Genomic DNA, 12,553 nt, shown 5'->3' with positions numbered 1-12,553 from the left:
AACAGTCGTGGGTCACTCGTGGGATGCGCGTGCTACAGTCGTGCGACTGTCGCACAACAGTCGTGGGTCACTCGTGGGATGCGCGTGCTACAGTCGTGCGACTGTCGCACAACAGTGGTGGGTCACTCGTGGGATGCTCGCGCGTCCGTCTCCCGACTATATAACGACGTATTATCGCACGACAGTCGCAAGACTGTCGTAGGACAGACTCACGACAACCAGAAGACATAGATACCACAAAAAATCAATTTTGCCTTTCAAATGTTCAATTTTGCGTCACGACGGCAAGTCGATGCCACGATGCTCAAAATTTCGTAGGACTGTCTTGCGACGACCCCCAATGACCCACGATTTGCCAAAATCTTCTGTCGTGTCGTTGCACAAATGCGTCGTGGGCTCGTTGTGACCAGGGCTTATTAGCAGACACCTTTTTGCAGCCCACACAACGCCTAAAACAATGTTGCTGTTGCTCTCGTATTGCAAAAGATAAGTTTATTATACAATGACATATTCGTGATGATAATTAGTAGCACTGGAACCACTTCGAGATTGTACGGCGCTTTCCGAATGCAAATGCTTGGCCAATAGATCGCCTGTATTAGCTCATATTTATTAATCCATTTTCGTAGTGCTTTTTTTAATCTATTTTGATGCATACCATCGCCCACCATTACTAAATATATATTATATGACGTTTGGACAGGATCGAAACATGTCGATAATTTCCTCGTAACACGATGTTAGACATGCAATTTGTCTTGGACAGGCTAATCACGGCAACCTGCTGACAGTGGCCCACTGCTGTTCACCGGCAGTGGTGCATGGCAGTGGTACGACCACTGTAAAGAACGAGTGCGGTAGAGGCAGGGAGGGCCGCATGGACTCCTACCATAATCACTGTTAGTAGTAGGTGTGACGGGGCGGGGCTAAAGGTAGGCGAGTAGACAAGTCGCTATAACAGAGCTATAAATAGAAATACAAAATACGATGCCTGGATAAATACGCGATTAAATTATATTAGACCCCGATGACTTGGGCATACTTGAACGCAACATATATTAATAAAACATTTCAAAATGTTATATTGGGTTTCTACCGATTAGGACATATAAGGCCGAATTTGGTACAACGAATAAATAACAATTCATATCAATACATGCCGCTACAGCTTATTCTGACAATAGCACTGCTATATTATATCCACGAACATCTAAAATATTATTATTATCCATCATCTAAAATAATTTCATATATTGTTTGGGCGTTTCGTTTCAGTGCTGAAAGGGCAATATCACGGATTTGCCGCAAGGTAGGCAATCACGTATAGTTTCCCACCTAGTTTTTTTTAGCAATTATAGTGCGGTTTACCAGCCAATATTTCCCAGAATTGACCACAGTCATGGAATCAGTATGCATGCCAGCCATCTAGCCTAGCGCACAAGATTTATGGGCACACTATGGAGAATTTTATTTGGCAGTACAACAGGCTCTTAATTTTACAGACACTTCACAACGTAAAACCCGTGAAAACACGCAATTAAATCTTTCTCGCACCATGGTTAAAACGGCAAGGTACCAATTACATTAGATCTATTAAAAGTATATTTTCTCTATATAACATCACATCATACCACTCACTGCTTATAATATATGACACATAGGGCATCATATATTTCCGATATTAGCACACCAGAAACTAAATGTGCACGATGTTGTAAAAGAATCATTCCATCACGTAACAATTTTTCCCACACTTCCAGCTCCCAATAATCTCCAGCCCCCTATCTAACCCCTCTCTCTTTCCATCCAACCACCTAGCCTCCTAGTCTTCCTCACTTTCCCCCGCTGCCTCCCACGCACGATCAGCTTACCTTGCATTTTGAGAGGATGAAAGCAGTGAGGGTGACCAGTCTTAGTTTGCTGGGCACGATGACAAATTCCTGTCCCAGCTGGTCCGGCAGGGTGAAGCCTACAAATACGTGAGCGGCTCTATGCATGTGCATGCAGACACCAGCGCTACATCACACCAACGACATAAGAGCAAACTTTTAAACGCTAAACCGTGGTGAAACTCGTGTTACTTGCTGCTCATGTTTTCTTTCTTATAAGTATTTTACCAGGCTGACAATAGACTTTAATTTCGCAAAACTGCACAGACAACAGGGAACAACATAAGCACAGGGAACATGCGATCAATAAGCTTCGGCCCCGACGACACGTGACCGACGAAAAAAAAATTTCTAAACGACAAACGTAAGAAAATGGTAAAAGGGGGAAACAAAAAATTCCAAGGAAGCGATAGGTTTACTCGAAACAGATAAGTTGCCGATTAAGAAACAATTGAATAATCAGTCAGGCATGCACCAGAAAAAACCCCATCAAACCTCAACCAAGCACCGTCAAACATTCAAACAGAGAAATTCATGAATAATTCGTCAATGAATATAATTACGTGGGCGCACGTGCATTATTCACACCAGCACCAGCAGTGCATTTTTCGACAGCGTTAATTGCTGATTACTTATTTAGCAGGTATAGAGCGAGAGCGTTTTGGCACTAGCCTTGACTAGATACCTTCCGAACCTGTCGCTGTGCTGCTGCTTGCTGGTTCCGCACGCACGGGCGCGTCCGCACCCACAAATACCTGCTCCGGGTCTCGCAAACTCATGCCGGCCATGCGATGTACACCTGCTCAGTATCAAGTAACGTGCCCGTTAACACTTTCACGACAACATTAATCATCTACACGTCAAACGAAGAGGCTAGATCGAAATGAAGGTCAGAGGAAACGCGAAGCAGTATGAAAGTGGTGGAAACGATTCCGCAATCAGACGTTTACTTTTTGGGTATGTTTGTGTAAATCGAAGAAAATTGATGCCATAGTCTTTTGAAAAATTTAATTGCAAATAATTACGTTGACCTAACGCACTTCAATTACACGATACGTGAATTATTATTGGTAGGAATATTTAATTGCAGTCTTTCTATAATTATCCCTAAATATATCATTATAAGTATTATGTATCTGCAAAAACATGGACACGTCATTCGATTGTTTCCAAGGGCGAATACCTCAACCGTTTGAGAAATGAATACTAGTGGGTACAACACAAAGACGCAGCCCGTAGAAAGTCAAGTAGTCTGCGATTCTCTACCAGCCGAGGCCGATTCACGTGGTAACACTTTAAACACCGGGCCGGGTAAATTGCTGATAATTTGCCACCAGTTACGATCAAACAACAGAAAATAAGGCACTTCACAAAGGATGCATAAACACGCATGCAGACATCTGCGATGGGATGCGTGATTAGCCGAGGCAAGCGGCGGCCATCGTGTGACCGGGACAACACAATGGCCGCCTTATCCCGCGCCCGCAATTTCCCGCGCGCACCTAATTAAGGTGCAAAGTGCATCTAATTTCACCTGCGAATTTCGCCACATGTTTTAACCCGCCGCTCCGCGTAATCTGCCGTAAACGCGCCGACGCCCGCTGATTGTTTGTGTCGGCCGGGTTTGCACGTTCTACGCTCACTTTTCTCAGCTAAACGCCGCCCCATGTAAGCAGGCAGTTTAAGTAGACTTAGTCAAGCTACAGTCTAAATTACAGCGCTAACTTTTTATTCGAGTTGATCACTTATTACTTCGTGTGTTGTTTATGCAGCGGCATGTATACACTGTTTCGTTTCGTAAGTAGCTACATTTCATCATTATTTTCAAATTATTTATCTCGAGAGAAATTGCCGAAAATAGAAACAGAATAGAGGAACAGCTAGCTATTGTGACATATGCACGAGTACTTCCGCTGCACAGTTTTCACACTGCGAGGGCATTTCCCAGGAATTGTTCTAGCGTGTACTCTGCCACCCACATTGATAATTAGGCCAATTTCTGCCTAAATTTAAGTCTCAAGTCTATTTGAACACTTCATTGAGGCCCGACAACTGAGCGAATTTTAAATCAAGCACTGCATAGCGAGAGATACGTAGCTGCACACACACACAAAGCAGTAGGCGAGACCTGTGGAAACCAGCGAAGCATTGCAACGGCAAATCAACTCGACATCTCAAAGCAAGCAGCAACTTTCGCGTGACCTCGGCAGCAGTGACGAAGGCAACCCGAGGGGTCACCCGTGTTAATCTTCCACAGCTTCGCGCGCCCAGCCGCACTATATAGCAGCCAGCTTGTAACTCGCGAGGCACGGAATTCACACGCGTGTACGCACCGAGACGCCTGCCGTCGGCAGTCAGCATTTCGCTTCCTCGTTATTCAGAACTCTGCGTTATTTCTTCTTCTTTCTATCTCGTTCGCTCTCGCGCGCATCTCCTTGCTACTCGAGGAAATTGACTCTTGTCCGAGAACTATACCGCGTATAAGCTGTCGGTGTTGGCAGCACATAGACGCACAAACACGCGCACGCACACATATGTATGGTGTTCCAAAATTGCCGTCGCGCGTCGTGCGATTCAAATGTGCGGCGTCGCGCACGGCGTCGCACATTTCTGTTCCATAATTGCCGTCGCGTCGTGTTTTTTATTCCTTCCTCAACCACGACGTCGCCCTTGTCAAACACGACGTCGCCCTTTTTCAAACGCGACGTGGCCCTTTTTCAAACGCGACGTCGCCCTTTTTTAACTGTGTTCCATAAATGCCATCGCGCGGCGTGCGGCCTATGTAATTGCGACCACTTTTTGCGAGCGATTTTACGCTCGCTCGCATAATTGCCTCATTCTTCTGATTGTGTTTTTGCTTTTGCGCCCTATATACTACGCTTACTTGTCCGTTTCAAAGACAAACTTCTTCACCAACGACAACCCGCTGTTTCATAACAAGAATTCCTTTGCGGTAAGTGTTACCATTTTTGATTTAATTTTCTGATTCACAGCGATGAAAACAAGTGAAAATTTGCTTTCACAGCTTTGCACAGTATTTATATACAGAATATGGGTTGTACGGTCTAGTTAATCTATAATAAAATTGGGGATTTTTAAAATCAACAGCCTTGACATTTTCGTTCAAGATTTGCATGTGCCTGTCTTCACATATCTATACCATGAATGAATGTATATAAATTTGTGTAATGCTAATTAACATTCTCCTGACTATAGCATAGGTCTATCTATAGATCCCTCAATATTGTTTCCTTATATTTAAATTATGATTGTAAACGAGTATTACGTATACGGCTGTATGCATGAGTTCGAGCTGTGTAAAGAATTCTTCCGCTCTCTTGTTTTTAGTGACAATTAGATGGGCCGCACGCCGCACGATTGCATTTATGGAACACGGTTAAAAAAGGGCGACGTCGCGTTTGAAAAAGGGCGACGTCGTGGTTGAAAAAGGGCGACGTCGCGTTTGAAAAAGGGCGACGTCGTGGTTGAAAAAGGGCGACGTTGCGTTTGAAAAAAGGGCGACGTCGTGTTTGAAAAAGGGCGACGTTGCGTTTGAAAAAAGGGCGACGTCTCGTTTGAAAAATGGCGACGTCGTGTATGAAAAAGGGCGACGTCGCGTTTGAAAAAGGGCGACGTCGTGTTTGAAAAAGGGCGACGTCGCGTTTGAAAAAGGGCGACGTCGTGGTAGAAAATGCGCGCCGTCGTGTTTGACAAAGGCGGCGGCGTGGTTGACAAAGGCGGCGGCGTGGTTGAAAATGCACGCCGTCGTGTTTGACAAAGGCGGCGGCGTGTAATTAGATGGGCCGCACGCCGCACGATTGCATTTATGGAACACGGTTAAAAAAGAGCGACGTCGCGTTTGAAAAAAGGCGACGTCGTGGTTGAAAAAGGGTGCCGTTGCGTTTGAAAAATGGCGACGTCGTGTTTGAAAAAGGGCGACGTCGTGTATGAAAAAGGGCGACGTCTCGTTTGAAAAAGGGCGACGTCGTGGTTGAAAATGCGCGACGTCGTGGTTGACAAAGGCGGCGGCGTGGTTGACAAAGGCGGCGGCGTGGTTGACAAAGGCGGCGGCGTGGTTGACAAAGGCGGCGGCGTGGTTGAGGAAGGAATAAAAAACACGACGCGACGGCAATTATGGAACAGAAATGTGCGACGTCGTGCGCGACGTCACACATTTGAATCGCACGACGCGCGACGGCAATTTTGGAACACCATACATATGTGCAATCATATGGAAAGCCATCCCCTTCAAAAATCATTTTTAAACATTTCAAATACACAATTTTAAATCAATTTAAAACATTTCAAATTAATTAATAAAAATACAAATTACTTTACATTGTTCGAGAAATTTAAATTCAAAATTTAAAATCAATTCACAGAATAACAAATCAATTTATTAACTTGCAAATTAATTCACAACTTTCCAAAATAATTGCCTGATATACAAATTCCTTCACATCGTAAAAATTCATTTTAAAACTTAGTGAACTGATTCGTTATTCTGTAAATTAATTAATAACAATTAAAACATTAATTAAAAAAATTAATAATTTCAATGGTTAGGGTGATGAAGCAAGATTTGAACATTTGTAAGTTTTGTAACATGTTCTCAATTAAATTGCAAGTTAGTAAATTGGTTTGTTGTTTTGAAAATAAATTGTACGTTTAGAAAATGAATTTTTACAATGATGTGAAGGAATTTGTATATCAGGCAATTATTTTGGAAAGTTGTGAATTAATTTGCAAGTTAATAAATAGATTTGTTATTCTGTGATTTGATTTTAAATTTTGAATTTAAATTTCTCGAACAATATAAAGTAATTTGTATTTTTATAAATTAATGTGAAATGTTTTGAAATTGTGAATTTGAAATGTTTGAAAATGATTTTTGAAGGGGATGGCTTTCCATACAATGACGCACACGTGCACACAGGCATTCGCGCACGCATACACGCGTATAGAAATTAATGCACATACGCATACTTGATACCCATGCCCTTTTATACACACGCGGGCAAGAATGTATACATACCCACGCACGCACGCCCGCACACGCACGCAAGCGCGCACAAATACACGTTCGCATATACACACACGCGCGCGCACATACCCACACGCACGAACACGCATGCATACAAACACAGACGCACGCACGCACGCACGCACGCACGCACGCACGCACGCACGCACGCACGCACGCACGCACTTACAAACACAGACATACACATGCACACGAACACACACAGTCTTCAATTAGGCAGGAAGTAGCCAATAGATGCAGGTAAACTGTTTGAAAACAGGGGCTGATCATATGAATGCCTGGCGATTGTATGCCGAGGTTTGTGTTTGCAGAGGAAGTACGTGTTTGGCTACCCCTACCCGCGCTCGCACGGGAAACCGCCTTGGTATGTTCAGTCGAAGAAAAGTCCCGACATTTCGCATGTTTTTGCTGCGGACTTCATCCCTATGAAAACATCTCGGCTAGATGAGCCGAGTTTAGCCTCATTTTACTCTGTATGCTTACGCGTTTATACCAACGTATTCACCTCATAGCCAAAGATATGAAGTCATTAGGCCATACTTAAATAATATCTGAATTTTCATAACCCGAATGGACAGTCTAGATATGACTCAACTCAAATACGTGATATATTTTATAGGCTAGTTACCCATATGTGATTTCTTTGAAATTTGTTCTGCTCCACACTTTCCCTGAATGCTTTCTTAGGTTACCAACAACAAGATCTCATGTAAGAGTGAACAATCATGCCCGCAATAGGCGCACAATAGCTGGTACCTGCGGTAAGGGTGGCAGACAGCAGCACCGTCTGGCGTCGAGAAGTGGCGCCATCTACCTGCTGAGCATTTAAAGCGGTCACAATCGCAGCGATGTCCTTCTCAAAGCCCATGTCCAATAACCTGTAGAAGACAGTAACAACGAAACATAAACAACAATGCAGTAGCCAACAAAGAATTACCAGCTACACAACGAGAGGACTCAATAACATGTATACCAAACAACATTTTTTATTCTATTTAAACAGGTAAAATATATCGGCGCAGGTAAACTTCGATCGGCACACGTTACCCACTATTCGTAACAACACTGTTAGATATCCAGGTGTGAACGAAGGATAGGTGAAGCTCCCACCTGTCAGCCTCATCCAGTATGAGCCAGCGCACACCAGACAGCGTCATCGTTGATGTATTCTCAATGTGGTCCAGCAGTCTGCCTGGGGTGGCCACCAGCACAGTGAGCCCCTTACGAAGTCTTAACATAAAGCAATGAAAAGCTATAAGATAGCGTAGTGAAGTGAAAAAGCAGTGAAATACGACAGCGAGACGTACTTAAAAGCGGTAACACATCATGATGATACAACTGAATATTACCTGCGTGTTAGCAATAGAATGCAAGAGATGATCTACAAAAGTTGTATAATATAGACGAATTTTCTAGTATAAAAAACAAACGTTACTTGAAATGACAGAAAAATTATCGTACTATGATTAAGACTTTTTGATTAAAAATAAATTGGGCCACTCGAACTATAATATAAACTTAAAATAGTTATTCGCAAATATCTGTTCTATCTGTACTTACGCGGCGCATCGAACACAATTACTATTAAATAACGGCTTTGACGTTATTCACTATTTTACTGTATTCTTGCCATATTGCCATATTGCTCCCCTTCCAATCTTTAATAGCCCAGTAAAATTAATTAGATTAGCCACATGCACGCTGACACCAAACTGCCTTTGTTACTTCTGACAGCTGTCACATGCGGTCACGGGACAATCATGAAACCGTGGAACTATGCACGTGGGAGAAACTTAGCGAGAAGAAGGTTACCTTTCCGCGCCTCAATTTTCGCAAGTGCGCGATCACTGAGGTAGCATTGCTACGGAGCAGCTGACAACTGTGTTTACATATCACGACGCCGATGAAAGAAACGTGAAATGTCGTTGGCCGGCAGATGAATAAAAATCACGAGCTGCTTGCCTGGCAGAGCAATCGTCGCCGCAACAAGGAAACATTGTATGGAGCAAGGGAATGTATCGCCACTTAACATGAGTGCACTACATAAGCAAGCGACAATGGTGGATAAAGGCATACAAGATAACATAATTATCCATCACAAATAGATAGGCTCAGGGCTGCTCGTTCAAGATGGTTAAAACTGATAAGTGAACGTCTCGCAGCAACGAAGCGGAGTGTTTGGAAGAATGCAGTAATGCCTTGTACATTTCTAAAGCTAAATAACAGACAAGTGATTAAAGGCGTTGAGTAATGACGCCTTGTCACGCCATATCTGCCAGGCCATCTCATGTGTGTCGCTCCACGTCGGGAGTCCATGCACGTATAGCATGAAAGGCGACGAAACAATAGCAGGCGTGCGTTACCTATAGGAAAACAACTCTTGTCTCGGCTATTATGCAGTAATAAGAGCGATGATATATCAAAGTCGAGCATAAACGAGAACTAAGTCAATGTTATGAGATACTTAAGCATTGTGTTTGGCAACACGATCTGTGAAACATTCATGTCGTCGCTGGTACGATATCACGCAATGCCTGATTCCCTGATATATATTCAAGTAATTAAAAGCTGCAGTTTACAGACGCACATTAATGCAGGTATATGATATTATGTACATATGTATGTGTGTATGTGTGTGTGTGCGTGTGCGTGTATGTTTGTATGTGTGTATGTGTGTATGTGTGTATGCTTGTGTATGATGTTGTATGTGTGTATGTTGTATGTGTGTATTGTGTATGTGTCTATGTTGTGTATGTGGTGTATGTGGTATGTGTGGTATGTGTGTATGTGTGTATGTGTGCGTGTGCGTAGTGCGTGGCGCTGTGCGATGTGCTGTGCGTGTGCGTGTGCGTCGTGCTGTGTGGCGTGTATGTGTGTGTGTATGTATCTGTATGTATGATGTATGTATCGTATGTATGAGATGTAATGTAGGTGTGTCGTGTGTGTGTGTGTGTGCTGTGGTGTGTGTGTGTGTGTGTGGTGTGTGTGTCTGTGGTGTGTTGTGTGTGTGTGTGCCTGTGGGTGTGTATGTATGTATGTATGTATGCTATGTATGTATTGTATGGTTGTATGTATGTATTGTATGTATGTATGTACTTATGTATGTATGTATTTGTATGTATGTATGTATTGTATGTATGTATTAGTATGATGTATGCTATGTATTGTTATGCTATGTATGTATCGTATGTATGTATGTATGTATGTATTATGCTATGTATGTATGTAATGTATGCAGAGTAGATAATAGATGTTATTATCTACTCTTGAATGTATGTATGTATGTATGACCGTATGTATGTATGTATACATATGTTTATAACACAATGCTGAAATCTACGGTAAAGAGCAGCCAACTAGGTGAATCAAATTACATAATTTCAATGACGAAAATAAAAATTATCAATGAGGGAATTATTATGAATTTTTCCCAAAATATGGGACAACAGATATAAGGCTAAGCTCTAATTTTATTTCTTATTTTAACAACCGCAACGTTTCCTGCGTCAGCATTTTATGCCCATTCCGTAATTTTCCGTTAATTGTATACGATGCCAAATTTTGTCACACCCTCGACAAAAACGCGCGAGCACACTGCACGCGATTATGTGACAGCGCTGCTCGTGCGACGTCGTTTGCTGGCCATTAAAAGCCGTCACCTCGCCATGCAACTGCCGCCGCCCGTCAGCGCGACAGGTGCAAGCCACGTCGCGTCACCCCGGGGGTGAGCTGTCCGCTATAGCCGCCGCCGGTGGCGCGGGCGGCCGCGAGCAGCAGCGCATTGTTCGGCGGAAAGGTATAGACACAGCGTGCGCACCGGCGGGCCGCTAGCCGCAACGGCGATCCCGTGCGCGTAAACGTAGCGCTTTTCGCGCGACCCTCGCTGCCGATTAAACATTCATTAGCGCATTGTTGCTGCGAAATCAATCAAAAAGTTTGCACAATGTCGGCAGGGCGTAGCTGCAGGGCTGCAAGCTGCCGCAGCTCGGACATTGTGCGCTCCCGCCGCGCGTTATCTGATGAGATGAGCGACGTTGCCACCTCTAATGAGTTACGTCGACGCGACTCAATCGACGACAAAGAACGAAGGTGTTAGCGAGAATTACCGCCGCGAAAAAAATCCCCGCCTCCCCCCCCCCGCGCGATGGTAGCGCCGCTCGTTAGCGCGCGGGGGGAAGCTGCGTGCTCGCGCCGGCCGACGGTTTCCGGTGTGTTGTGGCGCGCCGACGCCTCGTCACATCGTGCGTGCTCGATGCTCGCTGCGATGCGCGATGCCGTGATAAGATGACGCGGCGTTTAATATGCAGCGCAGTCGACGCCGCCGCGATTCGCTGCCGTCATGCGTCCGTGACACGGCAGTCGGCATTGCCGCCCAGCTAAATAGGGGGCGCCGCCGCCCTCCTCCGCATTTTTCTGGCCGAGACTTTTGACAGATATGATATTAATAATTCTGCGACGCAACACGTGATTATATCGGCATTAGATTGCGATTAAACATCTGTCCGGTAACGACGCTGGGTCAGTCGAGTGAAGCCGGGCGTGATAAACAGCACCGCCGCTCTACAGCGCCACACCCGGCCAATATGCACGCTGCGGCGGCGTCGGCAGCGCACCAGCGTCGGATAATGATCACGTAAAATACGTCCAAATCGCGTCATTTGTATTCAGTGCGTCGCCAATGTCGACGCCTGATCGAAAGTGCTTATCCCATTTCCTGCACCCTATCATCACGCTCAACGCGAACGCGCGCGCGCGCTCTTTCCACGGTCGCCACCAACTTCTCGCGCAAATTCGCAATAAATTCGAAGCCGATATCGAGCCATTCGGATGATAATCAGCGGCATTTGAATGAGAATGGGCAGGAAACCGCTCGGGTTGCCCTGCTGCGGGCTGCGACGAGCCCGCAGGGGCGGCATGACGACCGCAGCACCTGTGCGCGCACACGCAGCGCAACAACAGCGTCAAGTGGCGTGCCTCCGCCGGCTGCCGGCGTACAGGTGCCTGCACACGCACGCACGCACGCATGCACGCACGCGCACACTCTACGGCTGGTCATTCACAGACATAACAACCCGGCGCTCGGAAATTACAGGTAAAGCCATAGATATTTGGACGCCGATGGCGAGTGAATTGCGTCCAACAATGGACCGTGGCGATGATGAGGCCGAAATAAAACGGGGATTAATCTGTGCGCAATATAACGCGCATTAGTGAATTTAGCTGCCATGACAAGTACGGGGAAGTAAGCTACAGTCTAGAGCACATCGCTCGTATAATTGGTATAACAGACGAAAATGTCTTCCTGATGTATTGTCATCACGTTGCCAACGTATTCTTCGTGTGTATTTTAGTTTTTTAGTTCCATAAGCTTATAGTGGTATTATATATTGCCGCGGAATTGTACTCTTCAAATGGTTATAATTCTGACTGTCCTATATGTCAGGTAACCTTTAATTTTTCCGTTCTTTGCTATAGAAATTATACACACAAACACGCACGCACGCACACGCACACGCGCACGTACACACACAGATGTATATATATACATCGTATATATATATATATATATATATATATATATATATATTATATACTACGATATAGTAGTAGTACGTAACGT

At 44.6% G+C, this 12,553-nt stretch overlaps 1 protein-coding gene across 1 annotated transcript in view; it reads right to left on the bottom strand.

The window, feature by feature from the left end:
• LOC106806761 (probable ATP-dependent RNA helicase DDX31) overlaps positions 1–12,553 on the bottom strand; it is a 139,054-nt gene that overhangs the window by 98,400 nt on the left and 28,101 nt on the right. Inside the window, exons 6-9 of the mRNA XM_014808822.1 lie at positions 8,044–8,163; positions 7,690–7,811; positions 2,575–2,688; positions 1,872–1,969 (exon numbers count right to left, since the gene is read on the bottom strand). Coding sequence (XP_014664308.1) covers positions 1,872–1,969; positions 2,575–2,688; positions 7,690–7,811; positions 8,044–8,163 — 454 coding nt within the window. The remainder of the gene's footprint in view (positions 1–1,871; positions 1,970–2,574; positions 2,689–7,689; positions 7,812–8,043; positions 8,164–12,553) is intronic.

The sequence above is a fragment of the Priapulus caudatus genome, unplaced genomic scaffold (assembly GCF_000485595.1).
Source record: "Priapulus caudatus unplaced genomic scaffold, Priapulus_caudatus-5.0.1 Scaffold178, whole genome shotgun sequence".
Taxonomy (NCBI): Eukaryota; Metazoa; Priapulida; class Priapulimorpha; order Priapulimorphida; family Priapulidae; genus Priapulus; species Priapulus caudatus.
Note: the sequence above shows the minus strand (reverse complement) of the source record. Positions and strands in the feature narration are given on the sequence as shown.